General features: G+C 42.0%; 1 protein-coding gene across 1 annotated transcript in view; it reads right to left on the reverse strand.

Moving 5' to 3' along the window:
• The window catches only part of PHF2 (PHD finger protein 2), a 186,295-nt gene that overhangs the window by 71,667 nt on the left and 99,050 nt on the right, over window positions 1-15,578 (reverse strand). Inside the window, exon 2 of the mRNA XM_056804794.1 lies at window positions 8,195-8,280. Coding sequence (XP_056660772.1) covers window positions 8,195-8,280 — 86 coding nt within the window. The remainder of the gene's footprint in view (window positions 1-8,194; window positions 8,281-15,578) is intronic.

Genomic DNA, 15,578 nt, shown 5'->3' on the forward strand with positions numbered 1-15,578 from the left:
TTAGCTGGGACTTGAGGGAAGCCAGGAAATGGAGATAAGAAGAGAGATTTGCTTCATTTGATCATGAATATTCAGATTTTTGTTGTTCTTGTTCAATGATTGGGGGGGGGGGGGTAACTTTTTAAATTAAAAAAAAATCCTATGGAGTATGGATTGGAAAGGGAAGAGATTTAAGAAAGGGGGGTGGAGGGAATCACAATTATTGTAAGAGGGTGATGAGAGAAGGGGATGGATTCAATAAGACTTGAAAAATGATTGAATTGTGGAGGAAGAAAAAGAGGAAGAAAAGAGGACTCTAACTCTGTTAAGTTGGTTGACTAGAATGATCAAATTTCTTTCAGAAAAAAATAGGCAGAAAAGTTGTGGGATGGGGAGTTGAGAGATGTTGAGAGAGAAAATATTTCAAACATGTTGAGTTTCTGAGACATCTCTCTGTTGATGTCCAGGCAGTTGGTGATGTTGGGTTAGAGACTAAGAGAGCAATTCGGGGATTGATGAATAGATTTGAGAGTTGTGGGCATAGGAACTGATAAAATCTCTGAGTCAATATAATAGAGAAATTTTGAAAGGGGTCAAGACAAAGAACTTAAGTGAATGAAAAAATGGTAGTAACCTTCAACAGAAACTGAGAAAGTTGGGGAAAGGATGGGTTATGGGGAGATATAAGATAGTATCTTGGGTCAAAACAAACATTTATCACAAGTCTAATATGTATCTCAGACACTGTGTAAAGCCCTGGGGCATAAAGGACAATGGTAACATGTTCGGGGTGAAAGGATCCACACATACACACACAAAATACACAAAACCAATAACCTTGGGAGTTGAGTTTGACATGGCTACAGGATATCTAGTTGGAAATGTTCAATTGGCAACTGGTGATCTTGGGCTATAATGCAAAAGAGTCATCTATATGGATAATAACTGAACTAATGGGAAATGATGTCACTGAGAAAGAACATTTAGATCAATAAGCAAAGACCCAAGATAGAGGAATCCAAGATTATGAGACTGAGTAGGTCTCAGTAAGAATATTGAATAATACTAAATAAACTGGAGATTTTGAAGCAAAATGTATTTAGGTTTAAATAGGCTGATTTTCAAGTGATAGTGGGACATCCAGGTAAAGAGCTTCCAAAGGTATGAAGAGATATGGGAGGGGAGCTTAGAGGGATTTAGAAGCATTAATAAATGCTTTTATTATTATTATTATATTATTATATGCATACTTTTTCTAAGTCACTCCAAAGTCAAAAACAAAACAGTTCTCACCTTCCAGCAGTTTATATTCTATTAGAATATACATAGATATGTCAAGATAAGTCGACCTGTACATAGATAAGGCTAGGACCTAGATAAATCCTAAATCCTTTGGAAGAAGGGACAAAGGTCTAAGGGGAGGAAGAGATCAGGAAAGTTTTCCAGGGGGAAATAACACCCAAGCTGAGAAGGGCAGCTAGAGATTCTAAGAGAAAGAATGGGCAAAGCAAAGAATGGGGAACTGTAAGTAGGCCAATGTGCATGGAACAATGAGTGTAAAGGGGTACTCATGTGAAATCCATGGAGATGGGGTGAAGCCAAACTGTTAGCAGCTCTAAATGTTAAAGCAAGCAGTTTATATTTTATTTTGTTGTTTCTATTTTATTCAGTGGCGAGGAAGCCACTGCATCTTGATGAGTAGGGGAGTGACATGGTCACCTGCAGAAATGTAATCTCTGGATAATGTTGAAAGGAGAGTGGGAAGTGCGGGGGGGGGGGGGGGGGGGGGGGGTCTGGATACAGGGTATTAGGGGAAGAAGACTTGAGAGGTTTGGGGGAGAAAGAAATGCTACTAGGGAAGATGATGGCAAAAGAATAACCCAAAAAGCCTCAGCGCAATGCTGCTTGTTGGCTGGGAAACTTTTGTTTTTGTGCCTAGTACAGTGCCTGACCTGACGTGTAGCAGGTACTTAACAAATATTTGTGGAAAAAAATCCAAAATGAATGCTATGAAATTGAAATAAGCAAGTCCAATTGCAAAGAAGAGAGAAATTTGAAAAAACATTTCCCTCTCTCCTTTGCTTCTTTGCAGAAGTAAAGGGCCACAAGTAGTAAATACTCTATGTCATCAGACTATATTACATTGCTCAGTTTTGTGTTTTTTTTCTTTTTAAAAAACATTATAAGGGATAGGTCTGAGAAAAAGGGAAGGTGAAATATTATGAGAAATGTAGAGGATATAAAAACAAAAGATGTCAATAAAAATGTATTTTAAATAAATGAATGAATGAATGTGTATTTAAAATATTTTATTTTATTATTCTATCCTATTTATTTATTATTATTTATTAGTAATTGGTTGGTTGAATTAAATTTAAATGAGGAGAGCCAGGAAAGAGAGCTGTATCACAGAAGTTGAGAGAAGTTAGATTTTAAAATAGGAGGAGTCGACAATATAAAATATTCCAGAAAGATTAAAGAAGGTAAGAACCAAAGGAGGGCAAGTCCATTGAATTTGATGGCCTGGAGGTCACTGATGACTTTAGAGAAAACAATTTCAGTACAGTGGATCTAGAAGTGGATGAAACCCAAGAACTTGAACCTAGGTCCTCTTAACTATAAAGCCAAGTTCTTTCCACCATTCACTTTCTTTTTGATGTGGACCTTTGCTGCTCTGCATTTGAAACTAAAATAGGTTGGGCCAAAGTCAGTGTAACTTGAATTAAATCTTTCCATTTTGTTTCCCTACTCCATTGGGCAGGTTTGGAAAAAAGAAGAAGGTAGGAGGGAAGAGTCTCAAACCAGCACAATTCAGGCCAGTTGAAGCCCAAGGAGGGACAAAGCCAAGGAGCCCTGATTCCTCTCCTTCATGACTTCTGTTAGCTATCCTCTGGAGGCTCCTCTTCAGAAATGGTGTCCTGACTACTATAACTGCATGACTCTCAAGGAAGGGTGTCTCTTCCAGTTTGCCTAAGAGTCTCTTAAGTGAGGACAGAAATAAACCTCACAAGGTTACAGAGTAGCACATAAATGTGAGCAGATGTTGGAACTATGGCTACAGGTAATGGTGGTATTAAGAACAGGAGGAGGAAGAAGAGAAGGACATTTTTTATATCAAGAGAATCACAATGGGACATGATTATTTCCAGCTCATTTTCTTGGAGTAGCCATACTAATTAATATTAAGCTATGGCTTTAACTACCCAAGAAGAGCTGGCTTTGATGAGAGTGAGAGAGACAGAGTCAGAGAGAGAGAGAAATAGAGACAGAGAAAAAGAGTGGGGGGAGAGGGGGGAGGGAGAGGAGAGAGAGAAGGGAAAGATGAAAGACAGAGAGAGAGGAGGAGGGGGAGAGAGAAATAGAGACAGAGAGAGGGGGAGAGGGAGAGGGAGGGGATACAGGGGGAGGGGAGGAAGGGAGGGGATGGAAACAAAGAGACAGAGAGAGGGGGAGAGAAGGGGAGGAGAGAGAAGGGGAGGAGGAAGGAGGAAAGAGAGAGAGAGAGGGGAGGAAGGGGAGAGGGAGAGGGAGAGAGAGAGAGAGAGAGAGAGAGAGAGAGAGAGAGAGAGAGAGAGAGAGAGAGAGAGAGAGAGAGAGAGAGAAGGGGAAGACTCTTATGTAAAAGGGAATGAGACCAGTGAGCTTAGAGGCTCTTTTAAGTACTTCAATTCATCAAAGGTCATTGAACAGTGATCTGATCTCTAATAGTAATAGCATCTTCCATAAATGTAGCAAGAAAGCATCCTTTCTTTGGACTAATTCAACATCCTAAAATAACAAATCATTTGGGAACTGAAAAAAATTGGTTTTTTAGAGCCTCTGAATAAGCCAGTGGAAGGTAACCACTGAGTTAACTGTGTAACATAACTTTTTTTTTTTAATTATGCCTATCAATCTGGCTGAAATTCCAAGTTTTGCTTTTTAAAACACACTTCATATTTATGGGAAAATATAAGCATTTTTTATAAAATCAGTATACATGTTCCTGTGAAACCAAAAGAGAAGCATGTTGCTTTACTTTATAAAAGGAATTAAGTGTCTTTCTCTTGGTGGGTTAGTTTTTCTCATTTATTATATTATATTATATAATAATATATATACACACACACATATATATATATATAACGGAGAATTATACTTGGTTTTATAAACCGAGCAAAGATCTCTCTCCCCCTCCCCATCTCCTTCCCTCTGTCCCAAAGATTTGAAGGGTAGCGAAGAGGAACTGGCAAATGCCTCCTTCCGAGCCACTTGGTTACACCTCCTAACCCTCTCATGGCTCGGTAACCTGAAGAAGGCATAAAACATCAAAATAAATCACAGCTTCGAAATGGATCCTGTCTTCTTTCTAAAAATGGAAACATGTGAGTTAGGAAGAAGAATGCCTTGGACACGGCCCATGGGTGGAAGTGTCCGAGCAGAGGCGAGGAGACCACCTGTTGGGGATGTTCGAAAGCATTTCCCCCCCTGAGCCAGGGCCGGGGCTCGCTGGGTCTCGACGGTCCCTTCCGACTCAGAGGTGCTATATTAAGGTTATCTTGCTCTGTGGTTGTTCAGCCACAAAAGCTGCCCGGGCTCCATCTCCCAGACAGACCAAAGGGGACCTGTGACTCCCCGAGTTCTGGTTCCTTCACCACAGGAAGGCACTATTTATAGCTGGGATGTAAATCGACTTGATTTAAAATTGACCCTAAGGGAAAGTACAGATTTCCTTTGGTTTCCCCTGGCTAAGACTTCCCAGATTTGGGACAAAGCGAAGGGATTCTAGAATCTCCTGGGTGTGTGGAATTCAATGCCGAGCCACAGAGGGAAAGATTCTTGTTTGTATTTAAAGAGTAAGAAAGTGGAAAACGCCTTTTTCATTAGGCATCTGGGAAACACACATCAGAGGAGGCCGGAGCCAAAAGTGTATTTCAGAAATGCACACACATTGCATAACGAAAGCGATCCGTGTGGGCTTCTCTTCACTAACCTTGCAATTAAATCTTGGCTGTAAACGACGGGCTCTGCCACGGCACCTATTCATTTTCAGACACAATTGATACTGTTTGATAACTTAACTTGTGCCAACACGTGGGTGAACAATAGCCGACGAACAAATGATGCCGAACACTGTCTCCGACCCCTGCGGCGCCCAGGGAGGAGGACCAGGGGGCAGAGAACCCCGAATCTGGGGTCCCAATGCCACTGCTCGTCCCTTTCACCCAGGATCTGTGGGTGCCAGCATAGACTGTGAGACAGACTGACTCCACACTCCATTCTAGGGCTGAATCCATTAAAAATCCCACTGGGTGTAAATCCTTTGAGAAAGCTGGAGATCAGGGAGCGAAAATTCTAAGGCACCAGCTCTGGTCTCACCTGTTGGAAATGGTGCTGTGATAAAAAAGCCACCTCTACAATAACTCTGGCATAAATAAAATAAAGAAATAAGAAATAAAATCTCTACAATCCCGTGACATCTTCATGGTGGCCTCCACTTTTTCATTAGCCTCGAGTCCATCAAAGGGGTTCAAAGTGAAGTGCCAGGTGAGGTCAGAGAGGAGAAGATGAGATCTCTGAAGAAAAAGCTTTCACTGGGCCAGACCAAAGAGACACACAGAGAAGGAAGCAGGAGGCAACATCCACAACATCCAGGGATGGTTGCCCTTCTCCTTCCCATGAACTCCACCAATAGGCAATGAGGACCATGAGGGCAGGGGCTGTGTCCTCTCTGCCGTGGCACCATGTCCTACTCACTGGAGCTACTCAAGAACTTCTGATTCACCAGAATGAAATATGAGGGACCCCAGCACAGAAAACTCTCCTGGAATACAAGCTGGCACAGCCGGTATGGTGAGGCACTTAGAATGAGGACGTCTGGATCTAAACCTTGCTTTTTGAGGCACTTAAGTCACTGCTCAGAGCCTCGGCTTTGTCATGTGTGAAATGGGAATGACAGCAATAAGTGGATGGGTACTACTGACATTCAGATAACATCCTGCACTGATGGCATTCCTGAAATCATAACCCAAATGTCAGTGTTTATTAGGAGGAGGTTCCAGTGTATTACCTGGGTTTTCATGACTATAGCTTACTTTAAACCTTTAATTTTTAAATTAAGATTAATTAGTTAACCTTTAAATAATTACCATAATAGTCTATAGTGTTCTTTTTTAAAAAAGGAAATTATTATACAAGAGAAAGCATTTAAAGAAATTGTGATCTGGAAGCTAACCTGTTACACCGTCTCCAAAGTTTCCAAAGCCAGAACTATTGGGGAGAAGGTGATAACCTGAGTATCCTAGGAGGTACCAGCTTGGGGTCAGGACACCTTTTAAGTTCAAAAAGTAAATGAGTAGCATGAAGAAAACCTGGAGTCCGAAAGCAAGAGAAGCAGGTGCTCCATTCTCATCAAGCTTTAAAGGGTGTTTCTAGGGGCACAAATGTGGGCTGGGGCTAGGCTAATGAGGTCTCTGCTCTAACAAGAAAGATGGCGCACATCCCCATGGTGGCCAGGTGCAAGTGGGCAACTGGTTGTACAGTAGATCCAGACTCAGATTCTTACTAGCTGTGGGACCCTGAGCGGGTGACTTAACCCTGTTTGCCTCAGTTTCCTCATCTGTGAAATAAAAGATGGGATATTTAGATGACTCAGGATCATTTAGCCACCAAATCTCTTTTTATAGAGGAGGAAACTGGGATTTGCATTTAGCCTCACAGTACAAAGTGGGATCATGACAGATGTGACAGATAACTTTAAATTAAGCATATTTTCACTTTATCATGCTGACTCTGGCCCCGAGTCTGAAGGACCTGCCCTATCAGGAAGGTTCTGCTATCACAGCCCAGTGCATCGGCCCTTACAGAGAAGGCAGGCTTTAAGTGTTAAGAAGATGGTCTTTCTTGGTGAGAAGGGCTGGATCATCCTCTCTGGTACTAACCCCAGAGAGGAGAGAAAGAACCTCAGAATCACAGTCCATCTGATCTGTAACAGACCTTGGAAACCACCTGGTAATGATCTGTAACAGACCTTGGAAACCACCTGGTAATCGCATCATGAAGGAAGGGACCTCCACAGCCATCTAGCCGAACCATTTTTTTTAAGTGCTTGGTTTTTTTCTTTTCTTTTAAAAATTTTTTTCCATGGTTACAGGATTTCCATTGTCTCCCTCTCCTCCTCCTTACCCCCCTTCTGGAGGGTGACAAGCAATTCCACTGTAGCCCAACCATTTTAAAGATGGGGAAAATAAAAAAATAATTTTTTAATAAAATAAAAATAAAAATAAAGATGGGGAAAGTATAAATCCAGGGAGTGGTACAGTCACACAGATAAGAAGTCCTCAAGAAGCAGATTTGAACCTGAGTCCTCTGATTCCAGAGAGCATTCTTACTCTCATACAAGGAGGATTCATTTTCACATGGGGAAAACAGAGGCTCTGGAAGAAGTCGTTTGCTCAAGCTAATCCGTAGCAAACTCAGGCTTGGAACTCCGGTCTCTTCCTGGAGGGCCAGAGCGCTCAGAGGCTGCCTTGTATCCCACCAACCCTAAAATGTGAGCAACAACACTCGCCCGGGGCCTCTGTTCCTCTAAGCCCTCTCGGCGGGTCGGGAAAACAAAACAAATAAAATTCACACTTTGCTGGCTATTCCCCCATCTGTCTCCCGACGTGCGGCCCTCTGGATGTCCCGTCACCCACTCTCCGATTTTCCACCCGAGTGGCTCTGGCAGGCAGCAGTTAAGCCTTTAGGCCGCCGCCACCCTGCTCTAGAGGCTGGCCCGGAGCGCCTTGGTGTCACCTCAGAGAGATGGAGGAAGGGGCAGAGGCCGAGGCGGGCTCAGATCCCAGAAAGGGGGGCGTCCGTGTTGCTCTTCCCCCTGACTTTCAAACTCAGCCGGCCCGTGGAGCTTCTGGAAGCCGGCCTCTTGGGCCCAGGGGCCGCCACCGAAACTGCTTTATCTCCTTAGAAGCACAGAGAACAGAGCCGACATTCCAACTCGGAAAAGCTCCAGACTAGGGGGCAGCCCAGGAGCCTGACGGGCAGGGCGGCAGAGGACCCGTAGGGGACGGGGTGCAGGGGCGCTGGTCTGTCTAGGGCACCCATGGGGGCCCAGGGGAGAAGAGCCGTGTTGGGGTCCCACCTCGGGCTCTCAGATCCCCGGGAGGGGAGCAGAGCTTGGATCGGCGGCGAGGCCAGGAAAGCAGAGGGCACGGAGGGGGCAGAGGCCCGTACTCACAGGTAGACTTGCCGTGCGTCTTCTCGCAGTTTGGACAGTGGTATATGTCGATGTCCGGCGCCTCCTCCTCCTCCACGCCAACGCAGCTGAAACAGAAAAGCAGACACGGTCACTCCAGCCCTGCGCTCAGGCCCTACTGCCTTGGGAAGAGGAAGGGGAAGGGGATGGAGAGCCACATGGATTCTCCAGGGGCTCATTGGTCTTAGAGGGCCACCATTCGGGAGGTGAGGGAAGCAGGGCACCGGCCTTAGCACTGCGGAACCTGGGTTCAAATTCTACCTCTTGATGGTGCCTCTCTGGGATCTTGGACCAAGTCATTTAACCATCCCTGAGACAGCTGTAAAAGGGAGGAATTTCCAGCCCTGGATCTGTGATCCAATCTCTCTCTCTCTCTCTCTCCTCTCTCTCTCTCTCTCTCTCTCTCTCTCTCTCTCATCTCTCTCTCTCTCTCATCTCTCTCTCTCCTCTCTCTCTCTCTCTCTCCCTCTCTGTCTCTCTCTCTCTCTCTCTCTCTCTCTCTCTTCTCTCTCTCTCTCTCTCTCTCTCTCTCTCTCTCTCTCTCTCCCTCTCTGTCTCTCTCTCTCTCTCTCTCTCTCTCTCTCTCTCTCTCTCTCTCTCTCTCTCTCTCTCTCTCTCTCACACACACACACACACACACACACACACACACACACACACACACACACAGCTTCCCCCATGGGAAGGGAGCCCAATGTTCTTCAGCTTCTTGAAGAAATGATGGCACCTTCCCCTCCCCATCCCAAGAGACAAGAAGAGAGAGCAGCCGGCCCAAGACAGCCCAACCATCCCCAGGAACAGCCCTTTCCTTTGGTCCCACAAAGGAGAAGCTGTCTGGGGAGGAGGCAGAAAGGGAGGAAAGGAGGAGAGGCTCCAGCCGGCTCCCAAACACCCTCTCTTCCTGCCACCATTGCCTGGCTTCCTTCAGGCTCAAATCCGACCTTCTCCACCTGCCCAGGGCCTCGGAGAGGGCTCTCGGTCTTAGCTATTCAAATGCTGTCTCCCGGAGGGCAGGGACCACTTTTTTTTAAACCCTTGCCTTCCATCTTAGAATCAATATTAAGTTGTGTTATAATATTGTTAATATATAATGCATGTTATTATTATATTATACATAATTATAATATATTTGTATTATAAAATTCTTGTTATATTATATGTGATTGTAATATATTTGCATTATAAAATATGTTGTTCTATTTTATAGACGTATAATATACTTATATTATAATAAATGTTATTATATACAATTATAGCATACATGATATATTTTATTATTAGGTTATATACCTATAATGTATATTTATATTATAATATAGATTATTGTCCTATTATATGTGTCTATATTATATGTCATTGTTATATTATATATAGTTATAATATATTTGATTATATGTTGTTCTATTATATAGAATTATATTTATATTACAATAAATGTTATATACTATATATAATTATAGCATATAGTTTATTATATAATTATACTATATTCATATTATTATATGGGTTATCATATTATATGTGTCTGTATTATATATCATTGTTATGTTATCTATAATTGTAATATATTTATAGACTATATTGCATTATTATATAATTATATTTATAATATATTTATCAGAATATTATTTTATTATTACATAGTTATATTATAATCTCTGTTATTACACCCCATATAATTATAATATTTTATTATTATATAAAATTATAATATCAGTAAGATTCCAAGGCAGAAGAGAGTAAGGGCTAGGCAATGGGAGTGGGGGTGGAGGGGATAAGGGACTTGACCAAGGACACACAGCTAGGATGGGGCCATGTTTAATCCCAGGGCTTCCTGTCTCTGGCCACTTACCTCCCCCATGGGGGCCCCACTGTTGTCTTTTTGTATCCCCAATGTTTGGCATATAACAAAGTGCTTAATGACTGTTTGTAGCCTGGTGAGGACAGGCCAGGGTCTGCTGTCAAAGGACAAGCCTAGAAAGGCTCAGAGAGGCTCACTGTGGAGAGACGGTCATCAAGAGATCATTTTTTGGGCCACAACCACCCACAAATGAGCCAAAAACCCTGTTCAGACGCAGCAGAATCACAGGGAAGGAGCGGCATGGGCTCCGGCTCCCTTGGCTGGCCTGAATGAGCTGCTGGAGGAATTAAACTGTGTCCACACTGACAGTTTCATTAGCAGGGAAGGCAGAGGCCAGGAAGAAGGTGCAGCTAAGGAAAAGGGCAGCTCCAGGGCTTCCTGGGAGAGGCAGGTCAAAGGCTCATGGAGCACCCAAAGGAGACAAGAAATGAGGGCCTGTTCCCCACTCCTCACCGTGCTCAGGAGGACCAGGAGCCCACAGGCCAATGGAAAGATCATCACAATTTAGGTGCCGATACTCATTGCAGGCGATGAACTAGAAAACTTCTATGAAGAATTGGACAAAATTATCCAAACAAAAATCAAACTGCCCCTCACACTCAGCTGCTTCATTGCTAAACCAAGCATAGGAAGACAGCAAAAATGAAGTTGGAAAACTGGGGGATGAGAAAAGAAAGCAACCAAAAGCTTGCAGTCTACTCATAAGCCTTCTACTTGCACAACTTGAATATTTCCTTTGAAAATAAAATAAAATCTAAGCAGCCCAGGGGAGAGAATGCCAGATCTAAAGATAAGAGGTCCTGGGTTCAAATCTGACCTCAGACACTTCCTAGCTGGGTGACCCTAAGCAAGTCACTTAACCCCCATTGCCCAGCCCTTACCACTCTTCTGCCTTGGAATCAATACTCGGTATTAACTCTAAAACAGAGGGAATGGGTTTTTAAAAAAAACAGAAAAGAAAATGGAAAGATACTCAACACAGCAGGCACTAAATGACATAAAGAATGAAATTGAAAATATCAGGAGACTGCGCGATGCATGAGATTTAGAACTAGAGGACCTGGGGATTCAAATTCACTTTTCTTTTTTATTATTTATTATTTTACTATTTTGTACCATTTAGTACTTTATTGCCATTTAGCATTACCATTTGGTATTATCCATGTAACTTCAATCTAATCACTTCATTTTCTGGGCCTTGGTTTCCACCTTTATAAAGTATGGGGATGTTGGAATAAATAAGCTCAAACATCCCTTTGAGCTCAAAAATCCATAATCTTATTCAGTGAAAATAATTTCAGATTGAGCTATTATTGTAGTAGGGTCAAAGGCTCAGAGCAAAGTTGGAATAAAAGATGAAAATGGAGATATGGTCTGAGATGAAAACAGCTCTACCACAACCTATTTAATGAAACTACTCCAGTTCCGTGGAGGACACCACAATCCTTCCAAAATCCACAACCTGGGATCCATCCTCAATCCATCCCTGTCTCTTCCCTGATACAGTCCCTTCCACCACCAAGCTTTGTCAGTACTACCCACAACGAGTCCCTCTTTCCCTCAGTTCACCCAACTGTCCTCTTATTGTAAGCCCCTATCATTTCTGAATTAGATTATTGCAGTAACTGCCTCCTAATTGGTGTCCCCATCAGCCTTGCCCATCTCTACTCCATTATCCACACAGCAACCAAAAACATCTTCCTAAAGCCTAGAAAACACCAATGGTTCCTTATGACCTCAAGAGAAAAAGGGCTTCTCTGTTTAACACATAGTGCCCTCCACACTCTAGCTCTGGTCTACCTTTCCGAGGAAAAGTTCAACATTGTTTTATGTGATTTTTCCAGTGGAAAGACATCAATCCACAATTCTGGGACACTGAGAAAAGAGCTGAATTGAGTTTAGGAGTCTATGCCTCCAAGAGTATTCTAGGAGACTCAGTATCAGGAAAACAATCAAAAAAGAGAAGGAAGAGCTATAGGCAAGGCACTGTTTGGTAAACCCAAGGGGAAATAATTCCTTTTTCATCAGGAAATATTGGGAAAACTGGAAAGCAGTTTAGGGGGGAAAGAAGTTTCGAGTAGTACTTTTATACCATGTTATTCCAAAGAGATAAAGTATCTTTATTAAGACTAAAGCCCTTTGGTTGAGAGCAGAGAGGTGGCTCAAAAGATAGAAATAGATAGACCTGGAGTTGGGGGGGACCTGGATTCAATCCAGCTTCAGACACTTCCTAGCTGTGTGAGCCTGGATTCCATTTGCCTAGCCCTTACCACCCACTCTATTGTCTTGGAATCAGTATTATCAATTGTAAGACAAAAAACAAGGGTTCAAAAAAAAACTGTAGAGGACACCATTAAAAAAGAAAAAAAAAGGAAGGTTATATTTTGCACAGCTAAGATTAGGGAGAAGATTCATAATATTCATGAATAAAAGATTTTCATGTCAAGGAATAAAGAAGACAAAAGAGCCACTTTCAATTACATAAAATTTTTAAACTTTGAAGAATTACAATTAATGCAACTAGAATAAAAAGAAGTTATAGTGTGAGAAAAAAATCTTAACATCAAATATGTCTGATAAAACCCTGATATACAAAACTGATAGGAAACTGTCACAAATTTATATGGTTCAAAGTCATCACCCAATAGATAGTTAAAGGAAACAAGGAATTTTCAGAAGAAGAAAGCAAACTAATTAATCAATAACCATATGAAAAAATTCTAATTTTGAATCAGAGAAATGAAAACTAAAACAATTCTGAAGTCTCCCCTCACACCTATCAAATTGTAAAAATGATGAAAGATATAAATAATCAATGAGGAAGAAGCCATGGAAAGGCAAGAATACTAATTCTCTATTGGAAAAGCTATGAATTGGTCCAACTGTTGTGGAAAATAATGTGGGCAAGTTTAAAACGTTACCAATCTCTTATAACCCTTAGATTCATAGATCTATTAAGAAGTTTATTCCCAAAAAAAGTCAATGGCTATAAGAAATATCTAAAAACAAATGGTGGATCCATCAATTGGGGAACAGCTGGCCAAATTGAAGCACAAAAAAATATAATTGAATATTAACATTCCATAAGGAATGATTAATATGAAAAATTCAAGGAAAATAATAAAGGGTATGCAAACTTAAAGTCAAAGAACAATAAACCATAGTGACTACAATCAACATTGAAATGCAACAGCATGTGGATCAAATACAACCCCCAATATTATTCTTTTAAAATCAGATGCCTGACCCCAAAGAGATAATAAGGAAAAAGACTTGTACAAGAATATTCATAGCTGCACTCTTTGTGGTGGCCAAAAATTGGAAAACGAGGGGATGCCCTTCAATTGGGGAATGGCTGAACAAATTGTGGTATATGTTGGTGATGGAATACTATTGTGCTAAAAGGAATAATAAAGTAGAGGAATTCCATGGAGACTGGAACAACCTCCAAGAAGTGTTGCAGAGTGAAAGGAGCAGAACCAGGAAATCATTATACACAGAGACTGATACACTGTGGTACAATTGAAGGTAGTGGACTTCTCCATTGGTGTCAATGCAATGTCCCGGAACAATCTGCAGGGATCTAAAAAATACTATCCACAAGCAGAGGATAAACTGTGGGAGTAAAAACAACGAGGAAAAGCAACTGCCTGACTACAGGGGTGGAGGGGATATGACTGAAGAGAGACTCTAAATGAACACTCTAATGCAAATACCAACAACATGGAAATGGATTAGAAACAGGAACACATGTGATAACCAGTGGAAACGTGCGTCAGCTATGGGAGAGGGAAGGGGGGGGGGGGGAGGAAAAGAAAATGATCTTTGTTTCCAGTGAATAATGTTTGGAAATGACCAAATAAAATAATGTTAAAAAAACAAAATAAAATAAAATAAAATCAGATGCCTGGAGTAGTTAGGTGGTTCAGTGGACAGAAACAAGTCTAGAGATGGGAAGTCCTGGGTTTGAATCTGAGCTCAGACACATCCTAGCTGTATGACCTTGGGCAAGTCACTTAATCCCCGTTGCCTAGTCCTTACATCCTTCTTCTGCCTGATAACCGATACTTACTATTGATAATAAAACAGAAAGTAAGGGCTTTAAAACATTAAAATAAATTAAATTAAATCAGATGGCTGATAATAAAATGACACTTCCTTCTTTTCATTAGGGGAACATGTTACAGTGTTCTGTCAATTACCATGACCACATTAGATGGTTTGACCTAATTATTGGGGATATTCTCATTTTGTTTTTTAAATGAGAAAGCACTATGAGGAGAGATGTTTATTGAGAGGTGATTATTGTCTCAAAACAAAAGAAACAGGGGCCTGGAAAGCCTCACGGAAGGAAATTTCATCCCACTAGATTTTAATCCCTAGATTTGTCATCTCTCTTCCTATCTCTCCAACAACATACAACAAACATGGCTGGAAGTGAAATAATTCTGCCCCCAAGAAGATTCAGGGATGCTTAACCATGGAAAAGAAAAGCGGGCACAATGAGGAATCTTTAGGGGACTTAATCCAACCAAAGTCATGCCCCACTACCCCAAAGTTTAAGAATCAAATGAAAAAAAATTGTTTTAAATCACCCATTGCTATTTTAAAACTGTAACAATTGTTAGAATTTCTTTCTATTTGGAATTTCAATTCCTATCTTTATTAATCACCTCTGAGAACCCTTTAGGATCTCAAAGGACCTGCAATAATAGGATGAGTTCCTATATGCAAAATAAAGTTGGAAACAAGCAGCCATCGAGCCCTGTAATGAGTCAGTGGAGGTACCATTGGGTCTGCAGAGGTACCAGCCTCACAGCAAAGCTCATCAGGACCCCTTCATAGGCAAGCCCAGACAGAGCTGCAAAACAGGCTTCTGTCGTCCTTGAGAGTCTCTAAAAAGGCTGGGAAAATACCAACATTCTGTTTCTCTGGGATATGGTTGGTATCATTCCTATATAAAACTATAAAAGCCATGGCAGCCCTCTCACTTCACTGATAACCCAGGACTTTGCCTTAATTCCCAAGGCCACAACCTAGGTCCAGTCCCTTCCTAGCATATCAGGACAATCAACGCCAATCCTATAGAAGGGCTAGAATCAAGCCATGGCGATCCTCAGAGAGCTATTCTCAGGGCTCACAACCAGGGACTTCACCTTAGTCCAGGCTCTCCTCGACTCCCAACTGCAGCTGCTACAGCATCTCCTGAATTCATTATCCTTCCCCAGCGATTGGTGTGCACAGCTCCAAGCATGATCCACCTCTGCTAAAAGAGATTCAGTGACTCCTCTATATGCCTACAGGATGAAGCCTCAAACCCTCAAAGCCCTCCACCAACTTGTTTCAACCTGCAAGACTCCCCAATGGAACCTTTTGCTCCAACCAAGTTGGCCTACTCAGTATTCTACATCTGAGTCTCTATGCATGGCATCCCACATACCTCCACTCCTGCCATCTTTGAGGACCACACAGTCAGCGAATCAGCCCTCCCCACTCCAACCAGAG

The sequence above is a fragment of the Monodelphis domestica genome, chromosome 7 (assembly GCF_027887165.1).
Source record: "Monodelphis domestica isolate mMonDom1 chromosome 7, mMonDom1.pri, whole genome shotgun sequence".
NCBI lineage: Eukaryota > Metazoa > Chordata > Mammalia > Didelphimorphia > Didelphidae > Monodelphis > Monodelphis domestica.